At 43.0% G+C, this 24,494-nt stretch overlaps 1 protein-coding gene across 5 annotated transcripts in view; it reads right to left on the bottom strand.

Moving 5' to 3' along the window:
* Window positions 1-19,689, bottom strand: part of CSNK1A1 (casein kinase 1 alpha 1) — a 45,548-nt gene extending 25,859 nt beyond the window's left edge. Inside the window, exons 1-2 of one of the 5 annotated variants that reach the window (XM_069244619.1) lie at window positions 19,129-19,689; window positions 18,859-18,965 (exon numbers count right to left, since the gene is read on the bottom strand). In XM_069244619.1, the coding sequence (XP_069100720.1) occupies window positions 18,859-18,965; window positions 19,129-19,251 (230 nt within the window). In that variant the 5' untranslated portion in view covers window positions 19,252-19,689. The remainder of the gene's footprint in view (window positions 1-18,858; window positions 18,966-19,128) is intronic. The other 4 variants (XM_069244617.1, XM_069244618.1, XM_069244615.1 and 1 more) reach the window with 4 other exon arrangements.
* Window positions 19,690-24,494: the final 4,805 nt, after the last annotated feature.

Below are 24,494 nucleotides of genomic sequence, written 5' to 3'. Positions count from 1 at the left end.
CCGAATCCCGACCAGGCACAGAAGATGCATGGAGCAGAGCATCACTCAGACCCGGCGCCGACACGGACTCCAACGGCGCCTCCTTCCGAGTCGGCTGGCACACAGGTAATGGAGCCGGCTGGCCAGGGGAGAGCATTGGCCTCAGCTGACGCGGAGATGGCAACAGTGCCACAGATCTAGATGGGGACGCCATACCTCGAGGAGACATCGACTAGACACCCTCAACCGGGCAGAACGGCATAAACAGCTTCATCTGATATGGGGCTGGGGAGCCCAATGAAAAAGCCAATGGCCCCGTGGGGCCCCGCCAGTGCACCAGCAGGGGCCATAGCCCGGAAAAGAGCATACATGGCATTTAAAAATGCCGCCGGATCCGCCCCCGGAACCGGGAAGGCAAGATGTCGCTGTTCTTGATCCTGCTGCTGCACATCAGGCTCTTGCGGCGCTAGAGAAAACAGAGGTATGAGCAGCCACCTCATAGACTGACTGCGTCGTAGATACTTCTGGGCTCTGGGGCTGTGGAGTCACAGTAGGGCTCCCCTCCCAGCTACGTGTCGACTGGCGCCTTGAACCATGACTGCGCCGAGAGTCATGACGACGCCTCTTCTTATGCCTCCTGGAAGAGGCGCGAGATGAAGCCCTCTTGTGGCCCTTCTTAGCCTTCGCTAAGAAAAGCTTGGCCTCTCTTTCCTTAAGTGCCTTAGGATTCATACTCTGGCACAAACCACACCCCTTGACATTGTGCTCAGAGCTAAGACACCAAAGACATTTTTCATGCGGATCTGTGACTGACTTCATACAGCCACATTCACTACAAGACTTGAAACTCGATTTCTCAGGGGAGACATTGTAACAACCAAAGACACACACTATCCAACGAGCCAGGAAAAAAAACGTTGGCGTCGAAGACACGGAAAAAGGAAACGGACGTCAGCACACCGACAAGGACCTCTTATTGGCGCGGGGCCGTCAGACGGAGTCGCATGGAGCTGTGCAAGTGTGACGTCTTTGTCGACGTGGAGAGCTAGGAAGAGAACTTTCCGTCAGATGCTGGCGCAAGGATGACTTCATAAAGGTGAGGAATCCACAGGTAGTTTGTATCCATCAGAAAAAAAAAAAATTTATATATATATATATACATACATACATATATACACACACACACACACACACACATACATACACACACACACAAGGCAATAAATTTCTCCATTTCGACTTAAGATTTCTTCAGATCGCACTTGGCCACTGCGTGTTATGAACCAAACATTATGGCCAGCTCATCTGCACAACTTGCCCGGTCACATTTAGTGTGCCCATACTAAGATAGGTTAGCTTGAACACACTGCGTTTTTAATTTTATCAAGTATGGATTGAGAATTTGCCATACCCTTTGCCTGCTAGGGATTTGCAGGCATGATGCCAGCCAAGAGCAGCTCATCCTCATTTGTGAAAGTATTCAATTCAGGCTAATGAACTGCAGTCTCTACAAACTCAGGTAGTACATTTACATAAGTAGTATTGATACGTCACTTCATGTACACTTCCTGCAGAAAAGTACAAGAGCTGTAGTTCCTACTGTCCACAGTGGCATTTAATAAATCCTACCATATTATGGGCAACTATAATACCTGCCACATGATAATCCGAAGAGCAGCGTTCATATTTTGACACAATAAGCAACAAACTGTAAAACAGCATATGTTCACAAATCAGATCAATGGTCATGAAATTGTGCTACACAAAGCATTTAGGATATTTGAAATACAATATCACCTTTTGTCTAAATTTTTTATTCGCAATAATTTAAAAAGGAAATTACAACTAGCATATATCAGATTAGAGCAGCTAGCAAGAATGTCAGACAAATTACAGGAATGTATTACTAGGAAAAATAAAATAAAAAATCTAGTTCAGTATCAAATGGAAGTTAGCTGTCATTCAAAAACAGGTTCACATTTCCAAGTAAGGTGAGGGGTTTTGTTAAGTGTAGACTGAAATCAGTTCGAATGATTGTAAGTTTGACTATAAAATGCTGAATACTAAAATCCTTTCACAACCTCTACGTCGGTCAACATTGACAACTCACAAGAGGGGGGGTAGGGGGGATGGGGAAGCGGTTTGTTTATTCAGCTCAGGGTAAACAAATTCAGTTATTGAATTAAACGGAACGCTCAAACTAACCACCAACATTATGACCCAGTGTTGCAATAGGAAAACTGGCAAAAAAAGACCAATATAAGATAGCTGGTTCAGTGTAAAACACATTGGTAGAAATAGTCAAGAAACATCACGTCACTAAAATCTAATTAACATTACACCACCCTGAAAATAAACACAAGCTACTAGGTATCGATTTACAAGTAATCTACAGAAAGGGCTTATTTGCATGTCTTCAAGTTATATTAACAGGTGATGAAGGGCAATCATCAAAAACCAAGGGCATTCTAATCAGCAGCACAGGTCAACCAAGGTAAAAGGAAAGTAAAAAAAAATATTATATATATATATATATATATATATATATATACACATACACATACACACACACACACACACATATACTTATGACTACACATCCAGACGTTAACACCTGCACAAAAGAATTCAGGCACGTTGGCATTTTTACACTTTGCCTGTAGCTGAAGACTTGCTAATCCAGTTTTAACACTCACATCAACCACACGATTTGCAAAGGATAGTATAGCCAGAGCTATTGGAATTATGCAAATTGGCAGCTGTGACGTTTTTCGAATCATGGATTTGCTGCATAATACATAATACATCAACAATCTGCAGCTTTTAATGAAATGTTTTTAGCTCAATGAGTTCAAAAGTTAATAAAAACGCTGCAACACTTGCTGTGCAGTTGAGCGTCCTTTACAAAGGTTTGCTGGTCAACTTTGTTCTTTACTGCTATATCTGGGTAATAAACCGGTATAAATGAGATACACAACGCAAGATCATCCTACCTGAACCACCGCGTCTCCTTCCACACCCACCGCCAGATGCCTCTGCTGCCCAGATGGCCCTGGCCACCATCCCTTGCATTCTCAAAACCACTGCTGAAGGACGATCCTTCACTTACATCACAGCACAGAGCTGGAACACCCTCCCCTGCATCTCAGACAAAGCCCATTGCTCACCATCTTCAGGAAGAACCTCAAGACATGGCTCTACAGATGAGGGCCCTCCCCAGCACCTAGAGACCCTTACCGGTGAGTAGCTGCGCTTTACAAAAAATGATTGATGAGATGCAACCTACGCCTATTCAGTGTATAAAAAAAAAAAAAAAAGTAAAAATTAGAAAAAGCAATACTACCAGAAAATGTGCCGCACATTTTGCCCTTTGCCACAATTTAGTCAATACAGCCGCATAATTCCAGTAGACTCAAATATAGCATACAGACATGCTGTGTATAATTTGCTATTAATTACCATGAAAGGAGGAGAAGACTAGGTGTGAAACACAAGTTACTTAGCTTCAGTAACACTTTCTGGTGGAGTATCTAGCTGCAGATTACCCAAGTTTTAAAAATTCCACAGGTGTCAGCCTGGCTCCCGAAACTTCAACAGTACCTACTGCACTCTGGCAGGTGAGGTTGTGTGACTTCTCATGGATGCCATTCCACTCCAAAGTGACAGTGCCTATGTATGCGCCACAGTCATGCACCAACATCAGTAGCTTGAGATTTTCTGCCCCAGCGATGTACAGGCCCCAAGCCCAAACTGGTAAACAAGTGTGCAGATTCCTAGGCTTGGGATCGTATTACTGGATAGAGCCGAATCACAGAACTGGAAGAAAGAGCAGGTCGATGAGGAATCTACAGCTGACTAGACTCTCGACCAGAAAAGGTTACCGAAGGTAACTAACTTGTTCTTCCGATACACTTCTAGCCACAGATTTCTCACTTACTGAATAGACAACAAAAAAGTACCTATTTGGAGCTAGGTCTAAGGATGGACTCATCCCAAGAGGACAGTAGGGGCAGAAATGATTTTCTGCAAACCTGACTGCACAGACAATAGTGCTCTGTGAATGTACAAAGATGCCCACGTAGTTGGCTCGCAAATGCCTAGAACAGGGATTCAACATGCCAACAGTGGTAGCAGCTTTTTCTCTGCTAGAATGAGCAAGCAGTCCTTCTGGAGTCTGCTTTTTGACCAGTGCATAGCAGTTCTTAATGCACAGGCCAGACCAGACAGACAGTTGTCTTCTGCACTGTTTTCACTACAGGGAAGTTCACAAAGAGCCAGTGGTCTTTGGTATGATCAATGTAGGAGCTCAGAGCTTCTGTGTGGTCCAAGCAAAGGAGTCTTTCTTCTTCAGGAAAGAGGCGGAGCATGGAAGGCCATCAAGGGTTGACCTGCGTGGAACAGGGTCACAACCTTTGGCAGAAAGGATGCCAGAGTCCGCAGATTGACACAAAGTGCCTTAAGCTCACTCATACACCATGCCAAGGTGATGAGGAAGTGTCTTAATAGTAAGGAGCCATAAAGGACAGCTGTGAGGCGGCTCAAAACGTAGTGTACCTGCAATATGCAAGGACCAGGTTAAGGTCTCTCTAGGGCATTATAAAGTGAGAAGAGGGAAGTGTGCTGTAGTCAAAAAACAAAAAAGAAGGGCAGAATAGGATAAAATATACCCCTTAACTGCGCCCAACACAAGGCCTTGCCAAGCAAGGGGCAGGACAAACAATGTAACATCCGATAACTTGGCCTAGAAGGGCTCAACAATAAAATGGAACTATGTCCACAATAGTTCTGATGAAGGGGAGCAGAAGGAGTAAGGTGCGACTGGCATACTGATAGCAAACTGCAAAGTTGACAGGACGTTTACCGTAGTTTGACAATAGATATGGACTGCACAGGGGAGAGCCCACCACGAGCAACCAGTCTTCAAGGCAGGGGAACCTTTAACCTTAGTTGTGCTGCCACCACTGACATCACTTTTGTTAACACCAGAAGAGCACTGCTGAGACAAAGGGGGAGAAAGCAACTGAAAATGCTCCTGTTCCACCGCAAACTGGCCAGCAGGACAGGTATATGGAAGTAGACCCTACAGGGCCAATGCAACAACCCAGTCTCCAGAGTCTAGGGTAGACAATACCTGGGCATTTTGAATTTTTCCTTCCGGAGGAAAGTGTTGAGATGGTGCAGGTATAAAATAGGCCAGAGGCCTCCGTCTGTCTTGGACACCAGGATGTAGCGGGAATAGCAACCATGTGACAAAAGTGGCTCCACAAAATGCACTTCCCGCCACAATATAGAAAGGTGTTACTGTTTCAATCCTTACAGAGGAGGCTGAAAGTGTGGCAATGTGAGGATAGAGCAATTTGCAGGACCTACCTGTCTGACGCAATGGACCACTTCCCAGGCAAGAATTGTCAGATACTGTCTCCCACCATATGGTTGTGCTCTGCTAAGTGGGTTTAGTAAGGGGCTTGTGGTGTGTCCGAGAAATCCATGGATTGGGCAGTCCGGCGACCTTGGCTGTGATGGCCACCACAGCCTCCAAACTGCTATTTGCTATGCTGGGTTTGGATTAGCTGGTGTTACAGGGTCCCTCTGCCAAAACTGAAAGCAACAGTAGGGCTGAAGTGGTTGGCAAAATAGTGCAAATAAGCCCAGACCTCCTCTCCTTCAACTGCTTGAGAGCAGAGATAGCCTGGTCGCCAAACAGGTGAGTCCTATCACACGGCATGTTCATTAGGGACGACTGGACAATGCCTGAAGAACAGGTAGACTGCAGCAGTGAATGGCAACAGTGGTACCAAAAGCCCATTGCATGAAATTAATGGTGACCAAGCTACAAGCAATAGTGAACTTGTAAGCACCCCGGACATCTTTATTGCTTGGGCAAGGACAGGTCTGAATTCTGCAGGGACACCTGGAAGGATTTGAGCCACTGAGTCCCAAAGGAGGTGAGATAGCCGCAGCAGGAAGCTAGCAGTCCCAGACCTCAGCACAAGCTGGTAAACAAAAATACTGGCTTGCCAAAAATGTTGTTTTGATGTTATGGTTAGTCTTGCTGACTGATGCCTGCACCGCCAGACGTTTTAGGAGCAGGTGCTAAGCTAGGAAAGCTTAATCTCCTGGGGTAGGGAGATAGCACTGCACAATTTGGAAATTGTCTGGTGGGCGAGAACAATGGTTTGGCACAAGCGCCTCAATAGAGGTCAATCAAGGACTCTTTAAATGGCATAAAGAGGCTCCGAAGACTTGACGTCCAAGGTGGGGAGCTGTAGTGTATCACTTCTGTAAATCACCCTAGTTATGGATGACAATGCAATCACAAATGGCTGGTTTTCCTACTCATTTTTACCATACTTTTAGTTTCAACAGTTAGTTTCTTTGGGGAAATGTTGAGGAATCTATGCACATGGGCCCTTGCTTAATTCAGAATTTTGCATACTTTTCAGACATAGGAGTGTGGAATTCCTATAGCCCAATGCCCAGGACATACTGTTGAGGGGCAAAGACGAGTTTTCATGTTTATTTAGTCCTTGGGGGAAGTAAGCCCAACACCCTGCAGCACAAAGACTTTGGCTGCCAGTTTAGAGTACCACATTAGTGATCAGGAAAAGGCATGGTCTGCAGTGAAGTTTATATGTGTGTATAAGTCTGTCGTAGTTGGACTTGTGCTCTAGGCAAGACTGCTGGTTTAAGTATGATAGTACTTATATTTGTAGGCGACTGTCAATCCTACAACAAAACACTTTTGTCATCATTACCCTTCCAGCTAGCAAGCGGTAACCCACCAAACAAACCACATTTGACTGTTTTGGTTTGTCTCAACCTTTACACATGGCCTCAAAAGTGTGCCATCTCAGGGAGCGTCGCGTTTAAACAGTAACTAGACTTATGGCACAGCCTGTAGATATTTTGTAAGTTCAACACCCCTGAAGACATGTTAAGCTTTCTAGGATTGCCCATGGGCATCACGGTCATTTCCACCACAAACTGGAAGTTGGTTGAAAGCACAAAAGTTAGGAAGAATGGGCTACCTTTGCTAATGAATCAGTGGGCTGTAAGCCCCCTTTTTATTTTAACATTACATCTTGCAGCGACAGTGCATGTGTCGTTTCAGGCAAGACCTAAACTGTTGATCCTTAAATGTGAGCAGTGAAAGAAGGCAAGTCAGTCAAAAGGATGGTAAAGAGGTGGTGCTTCAAGGAGGAACAAGCATTTGCAAAGCAACTGGTCTCGCATTTGCTCTAGTTAGAGCTATTAGCGTTGTAAACTCAACCTGATTTTTCTTGCCACACAAGGTAAAATAAAAAAAGGGGAACCCGATCGTGCTATGTAAAACACCATGTGATTGCGCTGCATGGAAAATAAAAAGATAAAGCAGTCCGGAAACCATGCTGAATGCACGGAGCCTCGTATGTTTTCAGTAGTTGGATTGTGTATTTCACTAATGAAATCAAGCAGATTTAAAAGGCGTGGTTTAAAGCCGAAAGGGAGATTACGACATAAGGATGGATTGCTTGTGTGCTCGACCCTAAAAAGAGGAAGCCAACCCATGGAAAAAAAGCAAGCAATAGAGCATCAATAAACCCACTGTAAGTTTAAACTAGCCACAAGGGGTCTTGCCAAACAGATGCCTTTTACTTGTTTAGTTGTGATAGACCCAAAAAAACGAGAACTGTAAGAATGTTGGACATTAGTCAATCGTGCAGTTCCGATTAACATTAAATTATGAGCATCCACGTGAAATTTCGAAATTTAACAGGATACAATAGGCAACAAAACTGGATTTTATACGTGCCCAAGAAGGTCACATGGGTAAATTAGTCCTCAAGTAGCAACATTTTTTGTTCCACAGACCTTGCATATGTTGACTTTTGTAAAGCACTGATAATCTCATGTGTTTTGTCCTCAATTAAAATATGTCCCTATTTAAATCACTTCCACATTTATCAGCTTTAAAAAAAATGGGTTTAAGTCGGAGGTCTTCAAACTGGGGGTTTGGCCCCCTCGGGTGGGGGCTCAAGTGATCCCGGTTGCCAAGCTCTGGTCAAAAAAATCATTACACAAATAACTTTTGTTTTAAGCAGAAAGATGTTACTGCATTTTTAAAAAGGTAACAGTACTTAACTGCAAGCTTTAAATACATCTAGACATATTTAAACATTGCCATCTTTATAAAATGGTGAAAAAATTATGAAGGGGGCCCAAAGATTTTTTTCAACTTGGGGGGTGGCGGGGGGTCGCGGCATTAAAGTTGAGACCACTGGTTTAAGTGAACTCTCGCTAAGAGTTGTTTTGTAATAGTCCTCGAACTGCCTTATCAGTTATATGGATGCAATAGTTCACAAATGCAGTTCCAAGGCTCCATAAACATTTGGAAACAAAATTAAGTAAAGCGAGTAGTTCAGGTACTCCCGAGTAAGTGAAGAACCAAATACTCAAGGTAATTCAAAAATATGCCGAAATAAATATGCATAGGAATGCTATAAAAGGTATTACATTCTGGGGTACATCCTTCCTCCCCCCCCCCCCAAATTAAGAATGCAATTTTATGCACGCAATGAAGAGGCACGGGGAGTTGCGGAAAAGCTAGAGTCCTGGGGCGGGGGACTGAGGGAGGAATGTGAAAGATAGAACAAAACAGGAGTGGGAGAACGAGCCGGTTTTGGAGGGAGGATGAGCACATTATGGAAGAGAAGAAAATGCATACACTGCCATGGAGTGCTGAAATGGAAAGAGAAGAAAAAAGTTCCCTGAACGACCAGAGTGAACACAAGTCATCTGATTTAAGGAATTATAGAAAGACGTTATGCTACAGAGAAGGGCCAGAGGTTAAATTTGTCATTTAAATATAAAGTTCATTCATTTTTCCACGGTTATAGTACATAAATACATTGTCTCAGGGACTGATTACCCCAAGACAAATGCACAACACATTAAGACAATGCTCAGAATCTTTTCTCTCTCAAGCAGAGCACAAACAGCAAAACGTTAAACTGACCTTGCACTGATACTACCCCATTTAAAAAATAAAAAAAAATAACTGCTCAGACTTTCTAACATAGATTTTTACATCACTGAATTAACGACTGCAGAGTATCACAAATAAAACGTCTTACAAATGTATGCATTGGAAGGCAATGGCAGCACGGCCCAGCTAACAAAACTACCAAAGTCAGTTTGAGGAAGAACAGCTGATGGGGATGCGAAAGGAGCGGCCGTTTTGCCGAGTATTGTTCTAAATTACAACTATGTTGATATAAGGGAATAGAGATTGATGAAAACGGTTACATTGGAAAAGCTAATCCAGCTGCTACTAATAATCACTGAAAGTAGCCCTCGAGCTGGGAAATATACGAGAAACTTCTGTTTCTAGTGCATACCGACTCAAATACGTTCACCCAAAACCACCATTTCTGCACTCTTTGTTCAAAGAGTAAGACAACGTCACATATCCATCACTGATGGAATTGTGGAGAATGTACTTTATGACCCCGGGAAAACACAGGTTTCAAAAGCCTCTCAAATTCATGGTGAACACAGACAACACACCCAGATTTATCAGCTATTTTCAGATGTTTAATGTAGTCCAGCAAATAGGGCTGACTTAGTAAAAATAAAATCGGTTTTAGTTAACAATAAATAAAACATTTGATGAACAGTTAATTTGGAAACCTAATCAAGTTACGATTAATAAATATCACTGAAAGTAGCCATCTAAAGGTGGAGACCGCGGACCTCCGATTGCTCCCGTCAGTCAGGGCGCTCTTCCAATACTCTGACATCAAGTCAAAGATACTGAGGAACTTGGCTGCCCTCAACAGTTCCATGAACTCATGAGCCACGGAATAGGGTGATTGGGCTGTCCTGTAGTCCCAGGTCCATCAAATGAGTTGTATGTACCTCAGGTGTGGAAAGACATGCAAAGCAGGTAAGAGCTAAAAAGGAGCTAGAAGGCATTGAACACCCTGACCAATACTGTGGAGATGATCTTCAACTCACACAAACCAGACCTTTGCTAAGCAAAGCATTACCTTTCTATCAAAGATATTGCAGACCTAGCAGTTTGTTTACAGTGGCGACTACTTAAAGTGAAAGAGATGGGTAATCCTAGCACTCCAGCACCTTTGGAATGTGTACACCTGCAAAGCAAACAATGCGCATTCAGACAGTGCTGGGCAGAGGGTCCCCTGCCATGGGAAGTAGAGGGACACCCCCATGAAAAGGCTGGCAGAAAGTGGAGTTGTAATCCTCCAGGCGGCACAAAGTTCAGCACCATTATCGCTGTGGGGGTGGGGTGGGGTGGAGGCATAAAAAAGCAGCCAAAAAAAAAAAAACAACGAGGCAGATCTTACACAAATGCTACTATGGCTCTGGAGCATAAGAGGATAAACTGAAATATAAAAAGTTTAGACATGTCATACCAAACACATGATATTGGGAAAGATTAGAGAAACTAGATGTTAACTTATCTGTAGGAATAGTTTAGCAGATTGAAGAACTCTTGACTTCACATGATGTACATTTATTGCCACCTAGCACTTGGGTACGGAATGGTCTGTTTTCCTTTTATCTTGAGTTGGCATGGACAACCACTTGTTGCAGTGTCCCTCCTTGATGACAGACGTAAGCTCAGGAACCTCCACAGTGTGGTAAATATCTTCAAATTCTTATGTCTGTAGCTTCCTTTGTTGCTGATTTTGCTCCTACTCCAACCTATTGCTAATTTCTGAAGCTGTTTTTTGGCACAGTCACAGGAGAATCCATAAAATCTTCAAGCTCCAAAACGAAGCCTTCAGGTCAATTACCATTTACTTTCATATTGTAAAATTTTCTGGATTCAAATGCTTTATATAGGTTTGTGGCTGGTTTCTTGGGTTCTGCAAGACCCTGTGTAGAGAACGAGTTTAAATGTTTAAGCACCCTTTGTCACATGTTCTTCCTTGAATGTCGACACTAGTGTTTAGTAAACGTGTACACAGACCCATGAGAGATGTTGATTGCCACATCAGCAATTATGGTAAGAGCTGCCCTCTTCTTACTTGTGGAATGTGCCCTCGGTCTCTCCTGTAGCATTACTCCTGCTGATGCAAGACATTTTTGTACTATTTGGACTATGTATCTTGCTAAAGTCACCTTTGTCATTTATCACCTTGGATGCTGGGGTGAATGAGATCAAGAACCATTTTGTTTCACCCATCTTTGGTTTCCAGCATAGTTTCTTGCTTGCATTACATCACCGCCCTTCTGATGTTCAGCTAGTGTAGGGGGCATTTCTGTCGTGGCTGTTTGCCGAAGAACCCCAGCAATTCTATTGCTTAGTGGCTACTGAAATGTGATACCACTTCATGCAGGTATTTGAGATTAGTTCTAATTATTATCCTGTCCTTGTGACTTTGAATGTATGATTAATGTACAGTTCGTGCGTGCAGCTTGCTCATGTGCTGTGATGTTATAGATACCAGGAAGACAGTCTTCAGGGTAGGGAATGCAGCCCTGCATAGTGTTAAAGGGTGGCTTCATAAGTTGCAGAACAGGATGAGGTTCTATATGGGCGTAGCACCACTTTTGCCCCTTCCTAAGTGGTTAGGAATGGGTTTTTAAATAAGAAGAAATAAATAAAAACATTCCTATCACGCCACTTGCATATGCCACAATGGATGCCAAATGTACTTTGTGTGGCATGTCCTCTAGTACTAACGTACGCAATGTAACTGAACATCCTCTGGTGAAGCTTGTGGGTCATTTTGTTTGGCACTCCATTTTGTTTTTTAATCAGCTCTATTTTTAGGAATAACACTTGTAATATTGATCTTTTTGGGTGGAGCGTGTTACAACTGACGTTTTGTAATCCATCAGTGGGCTTTTAACCATGCTCACTGCACGCCCATCGGTATCACTCGTTCACAGGCTTGCCTTTCAAAAATCCTTTATCATCATTGGGTAAAGCTTTACGTTTGTCCCTCCTTACGGCAGTTTTGTTACCGCCATTGCCACCGACCCTGTTACATGGTGAATTGCACATTTGCCGATACGGTTGACTGGGGGCAAATTTTTTCTTTGTGTCTCTCCTTTGCACTCACGGCAGCCGTGGTGCTTTGAAATGCCTTGCTTAAGTCAACTATTTTACTTTCCATTTTCAATTTATGTAGCAAGAAAAGTCCAGTTAGTGCTATTAGCGTTGTAAATTCTTAACTCGAGCAAATGCAAGACCCATTGCATTGCAAATACTTGTTTTATTTGAGAACTTGAAAGGTTCTTCTTGGGCAGTTGGTGCTCAAGAGCCATGCTGCGAGGGTGAGTGTTTCTGGTTGAAACACTGCCCACATGCATGGTCAGGATGCCCAGGCAATGTTGGTAACGGGACAACATTTTCCCATGCCATATCCACTAGTTCGAAGAATCAGATTTGCCTGACACATTGGGGAACAATGAAGAGGAGCCCTGGCCGGCTGTACCTCTATTACCAGTGGGTAAATAAAAAAAGCCCTCCTGTCCAGGAGCCACCTCCACTCCCAGACTCCCAACAGTGATTAAAAAAAATCTGAAGATGGGGGATCATGCAGTGGCACTTTCTGGGTGTACATTTGAAGTCATCAAGGAGACACATGGCACCAAATGTGAGACAATGGCCACGGAAAAAATAAAATACCTTAAGGGAAACAGATGGTTCTGGACCACACCAATAAATGGCATGTAAAAGGAAGTTTGAAAAAAATAAAATTATATATATATATATATATATATATATATATATATATATATATATATATATATATATATATATATATATATATATATATATATATATATATATATATATGGTTATGTTTAGGCCTGGACTGAACTTGCAGACTTTCTACACTGCAGAAAGTTGCAGAGAAAAAAGAAGAAAAAAAATGGAACACACACTTAACATATTTCTGCAAACGGGCACGTTGCAGTACATTGTATCGCACGCACAAGCTTACAGTTTGAACCGTGCGCCAGAAAACTGCCACCAGGCAGTTGGCGGAAATTGGTTGGAACTCACCCTACAAGCGCAACGCAGTGGCCAAAACGCCACCATTGCAGCGAAATACATCACCCACTCCAAGTTATATGGAGGAAAGGCATCAACTGGGGAATTCGGAAGCCATAGCCACAGGAGATTAGCTTCTCATACATCTGTCAGAGGACACCGTCTTCCAGCTACTATATTGGCAATGTAAATGAAAATGTTCCTGAAATGGAAGTCACCAGATGCAAGCTTAACACATTTTCAAATCACTGTGCTGTCAAACCAGACCTAAAAAGTATACTGGCCACCAAGTATCCCTCACAGAGAAACAAACTTTTAAAGCTAAGCTTCAAAGCAGGAAAAAAAGGGGGAGGGGGACTGGAACAGATAGAGAATACTGGAGACTGATGGCAGGCTGAGTCTGTTTCAATGAGGAATTAGTAGAAGGTGCAGCAACTGTCAAATAGCTGCAGGGTGAATTTGCAGAAAATCTTAGAAAGGCACCCCCAAAATCAAATCTGCGGAACTCACCGCAGAAGTGGGTATAGATCACATATTCTTTAGGGATGCACTGGATTTATAGACTATTCGCAAGGCAAAACGCTTGGTTGACTGTTTATATTAAAAGTGTTTTTTGGTTTTGAGAATGGTTGCTTACAACTGTCTTTTAATATACTTTGAATGAGACTAAAAAGAAAAGAAGGTTGAAATATTAGACATGCAGAGGCAGTGAAAAGTAAGAAACAAACTGGAACGGGCTGGCGCATTCAGAGGACTGGACCAGTAGAAGTACTAAAAGACATCTGCATACTTTAGAACTGACATGCTTGTGAAAATCTCTTGGTTTTGTCAGGCACAAATGAGAATCTAGAGAATTTTGATGCAGAGATTTCATTAACAGTTTCTCACCTAAACGATTTAAGTGTGTCATGCCAAGTAGCAATACCCTAAACCCCCTCAATGCATCTGCCTATACTAGAATCTTAACCCATCGATCTATGTCTGTACTCACAAAAATAGACAGCAAACCATCTGGAAGCCGAGCCTCTTGATTTCTGTAACAGATACTCTGACCAGCTACAATGGCTAGTCAAGAACTATGCAGCACGCTTAGAGAACAATTCCACAGAAGTCAAAACATCAACCAATGCCTCAAAAGAAGCTTCCAACAACCGAACCAAAATATTGTTTAATTATGTCTGCTAAACATCCGCTACCAACGCTCATGCCACTGGATTTAGTCCCTCTGATCCCCTACAGCTCTACCCAACGCCACAAAATATTAAGAGCAGAACGTCAAGATGTCTTTTAGATCACTGGCCGCAAGGCTTCCACAAGTACACCCTCTTTATGCCCCCTTAATCCTGAAATACAAAATTTGTGAAGACAGTCTGCGTTACCGAACAAGGGAAACCTATTGGTCAAATCCCTTGCTACACACACGACCCTTACAACTATATAAACACTAACACATCCACCCCAGGTAAACTCCGAGTGTTTGGTCAACAACCAGCCTACTCCTCAGTCACTGGGAAACTACTCGTGGCTGGAGCCCAATGTCTCTTTCTATCCGATCTTTCAAGGACTGTACCAAAAAAAATGCCTTGAAGGTCTTCGGTTTCTGTCCTAGCCAAGGATTTTTCTAAAACATAATTTAATTTGAAAAAATCTGCCACCACTATACGATCTCACGAAACATTTCTGCTTAACATATTTTTACAGGCTTTCCATCTGATTTACTCTCATTATGGTGCCGCTCACATGACCACATCTAACTTCAAAATATAGACACGAAACAGTTAAAAATAAAAGTGTAGTGAAAGCCATTATCCACTAGGCAGCCTCAAAACATAAACGTTATCTTACATAGATAAAATGTATTTCCACAGCGCCTCAAATGCCACTGAGGGAGGTTTAATAAGTAAAAGTCTGAGTACCCAAATATATCAAATCTTTACATTCTAAAAGTACATCATTTAACAAAGAACGTCTAGACCACAAACCAACGCAGGAACATTAAACAATGAGAAGAATAGCACCTAAGCACTGTAAAGATGGCGACCAACAAAAGGGAAGTTTCAAACTTAGTCTAAAAGAGAAAATGGTGTAGGGGAATCGACAGACAATGAAAAAGCAGAACATGTGACGCCTGTGCCAAAGGATAGATCTGTATTTTTGGGACATCAAGTGGGACAACATGTCGACAATAACTCGAAGTGAAATTCCGATCGGGGAACGATTAAGCCTTTCTTGGACATGCATTCAAAGTGTCGTAATCACTCTTCGGTCCTTAATATTACAGGGGCAACGGTCTCCTAAACTTAACGGACATTACGCCATTTTTGCAAAGACTCATGCAAGGCAAATTATGAGGATATGATGCTCCTTTATTCTGGGTCGTGGGTGACACATGTACGACCTTTGCTGCATAAACGCAGGAAATGTGTTTTAGTTGCAAAAAAAATTTAGGCGACAAGCACTCAGCGATTCTCGTTTTGGAAGATAGATATTTACAGCCGCCGCCAATAATGTCACCCTCTGAAGCTAAAATTAGGAGCATTATTGGTACATCACGGAGGACAACAAAACTGCTTGTGGTCTGTGACATTTCAGAGTACATCAACTGGTATTTTTCACGCTTTTTTCAGTGAAATACATTTGTCTTAACGTGTAATAAACAAGGATTAGTGTATTAAAATTGAAGGTCAGTACATCATGCTCCGCAAAAAAACCTCAACTTTCAGTGAAACTAATCACTAAAAAGTATATTAAGGTTGTCAATACTCACTGATGTTTTAAAGAATCAGATAACGTTCTCCCAATAAACAACGCATTTGTATTAAAAAAAAATAAAACAAAAGGCTTTTTATCTTACATCTCTCATGGGAAGGCGTGCTGCACTTTTAATCTTGCATACATATAGGAACAAATTTGTACAGATCACTTATTTATGGAGAGAAGGGCTAATTTCCAGCGTCTACTGTTTACATACAGAACTTACTGAAGGTTATTAGTCCGATTTTTGTATCACATCCACTAAACTGGGCCCATTGTAAAAACAATACAAAAAAAAAAAAAAAAAAAAAAAAAAAAAAAAGGGCCTTGACACTACATATTAACAATGTGTTAATTCTTATTTAAAAAAAAAAAAGTAAAAACACTTCGAACTGCTGAGGGGGAAATCAAAGTAACAGAAAAAGCACAATTGGAATGAGAACAAACAAGTTAGTGTTTCAAGCAATCATTTCCTTTTGAAACTGAAGGCGTGGGGTGAACTATTTGGGAACAGACTATTGTGATGGCCACGTGACATCAATTTGGTTATCTTTAACTTACTTAGTTTATCCTGCCTTCAAGCAGTATCAAAATCCAAACAAAAAACAAACAATGACAAACCCGACTTTTCACAGGAGTCAAACAAGCAAGGCATAGTAAAAACATGGCAACAGTGGGTTATTACACGAAGAAACTTCGCAAATGAGGTGCTTCACATGAATTAGAAGAATACGTCGCCTACGTGACCACGGAAACGGCAAATGTCCATGGAGAAACAAGCTGGCAGGTACGCGTCATCGAACAGCACCTTGAGACGCAAGTGAAAGATTTTTTTTTTTTTACGACAAGACGCTACTTCGTGTCACACAACAGCAGGAACTGTCAATTGACCAAAAGCAGACAATACTCAACATTAAAATCTAGACAGAATCTGACAGCTTTGAAACTCCGTTCTGAAATACAATAGTTTCCATTACAATCAATACTAACCCCGTTTATAGACGATGTATAGATGTTCAATAATTCTGCCTAATTATTATTGAATTTGTTCTAGAACAAAGATTTTTCTTCGCCGACATTTATACTGTGGGGGGGACGTTCAAATGTACCGCCTGCAAACCTTGCCATTGGACGGCAGTGCACAACTTGCATTAAAAAAATATATATATATACACAATTACAACTCTCATGTACAAAATGAATACACTGACCGCAGTCAAAATACTTCAGTTCAACCAAAATCGCAAAAATTACTCATAGTCAGCTCAGACAATTCACATGCACCATTTAGTTTCAGGAATAAGATATTTGATTCGAGTTTACCGTTTGGGTGACTATCACCTCCACAAAAAGTAAGCGCCTCAGGAAAATAAATCCTTATCTCGTCCATATTTTGGCTTTGTGTGGCAGATTAGTGGATGTTTAGATGGCTCTACCAGCATTTCCTTAAAAGCGATACGCATCTGTTCTAAAAGCAAAACCACTATCTCACTACAATTCAATGAAGCACTCAAATGCGTCCATTTAAAACCGCCAGCCCAGAGTCAACTTGTAAGTAAAACTTTGTTATTTAGCAGACAGTTCACAGTCTTGAAGGCAAAAAGCCAGATAAGCCTTCTTTCAAAATTCTATGCAAAACTGAACGTCAGGTGATCAAGGCAACACAGGAATCACAAATTATTGCAATTGGTTATGTATTATTACACTTCTGTATTAAAAAACACAAGCGCATAATTATCGATAAGGTGGCATTTCAGGCTGGCAATTAGACTCAGATGGTTTACTTACATTCATATTTTTTATTTGGTATAACATCGTGGAAATCAAATAATCGGCCACTTCTGAACAGTAAATGTTGCGGCGCTTGACAGTTATAGCATGCCTCGTACTAATAGGTTACGACATTATTTGACTCATTAAGACGACGACACAATTTATTCAATAAAGTAAAAATCAAATGCAACAAAGTGCTATTCAAACGGCACTTGTAAAATTCGATATTGTTTCAAATTATTTTCTCAATGGCAGTAATTAAAAGGGACTGGCTTCTCGAACTGAGAATTAAAGATGTAACAAAAAATGTATATTCAAACAACGTAATACGAGGACTGTACATAATTGGGGATTTTTAGTCTTCTTTTAGTACTGGTAAGGGCTGACAGTACTGTGACAAAGCTACCACCCCCAAACGATCAAATGCTGCAGATTAGTCCAGACCGGATCCCCAAGTGACTGAAGCGAGAGACCAAGGCGAGGTGTATGTAAAGATCGTCGAACAGACAGGTCTTGGCCGCCATTTTCAGTAATAAGCAGGAAGGACACGTTGGGAATGTTTTTTAGCCCACGCAACAAAAACAATGTAAGCAGCCATTTCACAAGGGGCAGTAGCTCCGAGAACGGTTCTCACCAACCCTATAAACATAACAGGGCGACTGTATTCTACACAGCCATCAGGCGAGACAATTGTCTTATGACAGGGGACTCTACAGACACACAGCACTACCGGATTGGGGGGGGGATCTGTCACTTTGAAACTACAACAGCGCTAGACGGGCACTGGGTCAGGGACTTTAAAGTTATAACTGTATTGTTGCAGTGTACCAACAACGGTTTTGTAACCGCCTGCTTCGCTAATTTAGTGGCAATTACCGGGGTGACCCGGGTACGTGCATGTATCGGGAAGCCCATTCTGCTAAAATGCGAACCCATCTGCGCTTGTATAAAAGAGGGGTAGAAGAGAAAAGAGAGTCGGATGAGGCTGGGAAGGGGCAGCTCTATCGATGGCTGCTGGATTTCATTGGTTTGATTAGTGTGTGGCATGTCGTTTTGAAACAAAACAAAATATATTAAAGAAAAAGTGCAGGGTTAGTAACCAAGGTAAAAGCGCCCCAACAAACGTCCCGGGGATTTGAACACCTTGAGAAAGCCAGATGATGGCTGTTACTGCAGGTTTTCATGTATTGTTAGGACGCAAAGGACTGTGTCGAGAAGAGCTATACTTTAAACTAAAACATTTTAGTGTCATATCAGTGTTCAGGGAAACCCACGGACCGAAATACCCAAGAACGCCTAGACCCTACAAAGACGTGAGCACTGGGGGGAGCTCTTACCGGATGTGAGGGATGCCGACCCCTCCCTGGAGGATCTTGTACAGTTTACTTTCATACAGCAACTGCGGATGTCGAGCTTTCTGAGATTCCAGCTTAACGGCGACCTCCTGTAGAAGAAATAAGGAGTGCGGTCAGCGAATGGCGGGAGGGGCGGGGGTTACTGATATTCCTAAAACGGGACATTCGGAAGGAGAAACCTACTGGGCAGTCAGTCGAACGCTAGGTGCTCACTCACCCTGCAGGAAAGCGCGCCTCGCTTTAAACGCTTACCTCTCCATTCGTGATGTTGATGGCTAAGTAAATGTCACCAAAAGAGCCCGAACCGATCTTCCGCACTAGCTTGTACTTCCCGCCGACAATAAATTCGGCCTTCGAACCACTACTGCTGGCCATGGCGGCAGAAGGAAAGAAAGCGGAGTCTTTCAAAGATTACAAGAGTCAGAAGGGGCCCGGGGGCATTGGGTACCCCCGGAGACACCAGAAGAGGCCTCCCCCCGAGCCCGCAGTCAGGGCGCAGTGGGGCCCTCGCAGGCCAGATGAGATCACTCTCCGCCCTCTATAACCCCCAGAGTGGGTAATCCGCTGCCGCGGTCTGCGTCCTGGGGGAAGCAGAATGACCTCGTTCTGCTTCGGCCCTGTGCAGCGTCCCTTCACTGGGATGCCGCCGCCATCTTGTTTCTGGCTCCCTCTCTCGCTCTCTTCTCTTCGGCAGGAACACAAAATGCCTCCCTCCTCCTCAACAGGACCTTCCCCGCCCGCGCTCGGCACTCTGGGTAAGGCTGGCGCGCGCACACCGCAGCCGGGCCCCTCCCAAATCCTGTCTTCCACAACAGGGAGGGGTGGGGCCTCGGGTTCGCGCGCGCGCGCTGGCTCCCCCTGCACCCCACCCCCTTGTGCGTCAAGGCCCATAATACTGGGATACGCAAGCACGCGGTTACGTCATAGCTGCGGGCCATGATAAAGTCAGGCGGAGCAGCACTAGTTCGTAAATATTTGAGGCATCGATAGACTTCTAAGTCATAGTTGTCGTGGTTTCAGATTGATTTTGTGTGACATTTTTAATGTTTTAGTGTATTAATAAATAGCATTGAATGGCCACATGCGTGACAGTCAGGATTACACTTTCTGGCGAGCAAGCTCAAGCAATGAAGTCCATGGAAACGGATAAATAGTAGAAGTTACATCTATCCGAGCAAGGAACTCTAAGAAGATCTCTAAACTAGGGTGATGTAGTGTCGGTGCTTCCGACATACATTGGTTTTGTAGTGTTAAAATAAACGCACACGCTTATTCTTTTGTGCGCTTGGTTTGGAAGGCGCATGAAGGCAGCCCCGATCCGCACTCTCCTCGTGCGTGGCCTCACTGCCTTCTTAAACCACGCCCTTTATTATATAGAGACGCCCTTTCCAACATCAGGGCAAAGCCACATAAAGAAAAATACGCAGGGTAACCACACTTATAAATCGGCTTCATTCCCCTCCCCTAATGGTAGTGTCTAGTGACCAGTTACGTCACTGGGACGCAACACTACATTCCTCCTAAAAACAAAACAACTGAAAATGCACAACAAAAATATGAAGTCACCTATCTACCAGATGGTCACGCGGTCTCGTAGAAGGAGCAGGGTTATGGCGTAAATTATAACGTGTAGCCCCTGAACGTCCCGGATGAGGATTTTGACTGACATCACGGCAAGGGATAACATAATGGGCCGAAGCCTGCGTGGCGTCAAAAGACATGCCAGGGCACAGGACACTGCGAGGGTCCTCATCAGGTAGCGATATCATGTCACTGTCCACACATGGCTTAGGTACATCCTTGGCGACATCAGTGGAAGGATGAAACTTCTTGAAAAGAGAAATGCTGCGGGTGACAACATCAGCTCCACGTTGCACTACCACTGACGATCCATGTCGACTGATTATGGCCCAAGGAACGGTACTGTTAACGCGTCCCTCTATGATAATTTATTACACATCAGGACACGTTTTAGGCCAATGAATCTTTTGATCCAGTTGAGAGACACCTTAGGACGAGATAGCTGATCAATATGTCAATCAATACATCAATAATGCCATCAATATTTATCACAACAATGCATTTCACTTTAGTCAAAGTCATTAATCAATTCAACGACGCAACCATGACCTTTCAGCCATGAATAACCACACTGGTTTAGTAGAATTATATACGTTTTATTCCCTATTGCTTACAATTCTAATATCAGATGCGTCAATCTCAAAACCAAGAAACATAATAATATAGTCACAATATGGCAACTGTGATAAGATTTCAGTAAGGTGAGAATCACAAACATCAGAACATAACACAGCGTGAACATAGATCAATTTAGCAGAGTATCAGTAATGCGTCAGTTCAACAAAGCATAGTCTTGGTCGTTTGTCTATTTGCGTCAGTTTTGGTGAACACCTGTCCTAAACACTGATTAGCATTAGCATGTTGGACTTCATGCAAAACAATTTGGAACACCAATTTGGAAAACATCTAGCTAAGGTCTCTGTCAAACAAGCAGTTGGTACCTAGAAAGGAAAAGCAAACAGACAAATTACAATTGCATTGTCATAATTACCCTCCAAAGTTTAGGTCAGCACACAGGCTCGGTCTTCGTCTTCAGGACATCAGTCAATTTGCCATCAGTCAGAACTCAGCTCCGGGGCAAAAAGGGCACTTCCCTCATAAGGAGGAAAAGTGTAAAAGGACAAAACTAAGGACGAGGATGGTTTTAAGTAAAGCAATAAGTCACCAAACAGAGTGACAAAGTTTCTGGATAAAATCAATAGCATTCCCTAACCCACCTAAATGACCTCCCTGTGACATGGGTTTTTAGCCCTTTTTCGTAGTACATTCCCCAAAATTCTATTGGACATGAACTATACCCCACTATCTTTAACCTATCAAATTAAACATTAGGTAATCCTAATCTTCACCCCATATTATTTTACAAGTTTTGATTGGTCTTCATAATTGACGTCTTTAGAGGTGTCACGTCCGGTGTGATTTCATCCCTTTGTAATTCTTTGCACATCTTTTGGTCAGCAGCTCCATTGTCTTCACCGGTTTGAATGACCTTGTACATTACATTACTCTACACTGTTTCAATTTATTATAACATTTATTTTGCAAGACGATGAGAAGCGGTGAGAAACGGATTTATATGGTTACATTCATCCTTCAAAGTTTGAAGAGGAAAGAACAAACAGGGTCACGTCCCCCGTGAGTCAGCACACTGAAAAATAGAAAAATGCATTTAATATGAGAGCCAGGCAGCTAAGCTTCGGCTCATGCTAACTTAAGGCCTATGAGATTTTCAATACAGATTTTAATAACGCGGTTGTTAGTGTAAGCTCATTTGAACGTAATATAAATATTTTGATTATTATTTTAGTTCACGTATACATTGGTGGCCACTCTTCGTGGTCACAATTTAGATGCACGTCTAAGCAAAATCACTATCATTATAATTTCTATGCAGCATCATCACAGATTGATATATAAACATTTCATGTTAATATAGATTATATAAGCTACGCTCTCTCAGTACCAAACGGCATGCATAACTTACTTCCAGACGCCAGGTCTTTCAACAGCACTTTGTCACCAATAATGAGGTCTGACGACACCGCTCACCTCTTCCGACTTGCATAATTATTTGTGGCAAATCGTCGTTCTTGAACTTGATTAGGATTTATGGATGGAGGGACCCAAGAGCGGTGATGCGGGATGGAATCAACAGCAGCTCGCCTAAAAACGACATGTCCAGGGGCTCAGTTAGTTGTTGAATGAGGGGTCTGGCAATAATTCCGCAAAAACGATTACATGGCGTAGTCACTGGTTTGACCACTGGCATGGGCGATGCGTATCACTTTGTTTAGCGTTCTCATAAAGCGTTCAACTTCCCCATTTGACTGGGGCCATCGTGGTGTGATTCGACGGTGTCGAACACCAGTGCTCTCAAAGTACCCGGCCAATTCTCGACTCTGGAAAGGTAGACCATTATCAATTTTGATTTCAGAGATGAGACCATGTGTGGAAATGACCTTCTCCAAACAGGAGATCACTACATCAGTTGTGAGAGCCAGTATGATTTCCACCTCCGGGTATTTGGAGAAATCATCAATCAAGACCATTGTGTGGCGACCGTCCGGGAGACTCCCAAAATCAAGGCTCTCTGACACCCAGGGTTCTTCCGGGCTAGGCTTTTTTCAACTGGAACTGGTCGGCAGGGTTCACCAGAGGCCTGGCACCACACACAAGACCTCACCACATTCTCCACCTGTTCATCGATAAAGGGAAACCACACTTTTGATTTCAGATAGTTTTTTGTCTTGACCATACCTTGGTGACCATTGTGAGCAAGCTGCACCACTCTAGCAGTGAGAGACGATGGTATGACCAACCTGCACCCTCGGAGTATACATCCATCTGTGTCCACTGTGAGTTCATCTCGAACATTGTACAAACTACCCAGAATGAGTTGTGATTCAGAAGTTAGGGTGGGTAGTTGTTTCTTCACAATGTACCACTGATTGTTCCACATGGGAGTTAACACCTTCTGTAAACACTCATAGGCTTCGGTGGCCTGAACAACGTCACTCACCGAGAGAGGTAACGATCAAGACCGGTCTGACACATATTTGATATACTCTTCCGTTTCTTGGGCATCATGTACCTCATCTTCTGATGCGGCTCGTGGATGTCTTGACAGATAATCAGCAGGGTTCTCAGACCCAGGACAGTATTCTAACTGACATCTGTAATCCTATAATTGGAGTATCCATTTCTCTATCCTGGGAGGAGGCTTTGATGCCGTGCCGTTGAACAAAGGTATTAGGGGTTTGTGATCCGTTGTCACTACGAAAGGGCGACCATACACGTAGATGTGAAAATGCTTACAGCCCCAATGCACAGTGATGGCTTCCTTCTCTATTTGAGTACCTTTGTTCAGTTTCAATGAGAGATCGACTGGTGTACACTACTGGGGACCAGCTCCCTCCACTTTGCTCTTGGAATAGACCAGCTCCTAGTCCTTTTGGCCCTGCATCTATGGCAACTTTAGTCTTTTTCTTGGGGTCGAAATACCTCAACGTAGTTTCACTAGACAAAGCATCCTTGATAGCCTCAAATGCCGTTTGCTCAGCCGAACCCCATGTCCAAGACTCAGATGTTTTTGTCAATTTACGGAGAGGTTGTGAGAGAGTGGACAGGTCCTTTATAAACCGCCCACAGTAGTTTACCATCCCCAAAAAGCTTCGGACTTCCGTCACACATGTGGGAGGAGGTGCATCTTTGATATGGATTACTTTTGCTGGGTCCGGTGCAACGCCACTGGATGAGAATACATATCCGAAGAACTGTATTCTGTCTTTCAGGAATTCACACTTGCTGCAATGCAGCGTTAGCCCTGACTCCTGGATCCTCTGAAGCACACTTCTGAGACAGGAATGGTGTTCTGCAATGGTGGGCGCATGAACCAGAATGTCATCACTGACCTTGATCATCACAGGTAGATCTGCTAATTGTTCTTGTATCACGTTTCAGAAAACCTCAGCGGCGCTGGAGATCCCAAAGTTCAAACGCTTATATCTTCTCAGCCCTATGTGAGTAGAAAATGTTGT

Source organism: Pleurodeles waltl, chromosome 7 (assembly GCF_031143425.1).
Source record: "Pleurodeles waltl isolate 20211129_DDA chromosome 7, aPleWal1.hap1.20221129, whole genome shotgun sequence".
In the NCBI taxonomy this organism is placed as follows: domain Eukaryota; kingdom Metazoa; phylum Chordata; class Amphibia; order Caudata; family Salamandridae; genus Pleurodeles; species Pleurodeles waltl.
This window is presented reverse-complemented; position numbering and strand designations above follow the sequence as displayed.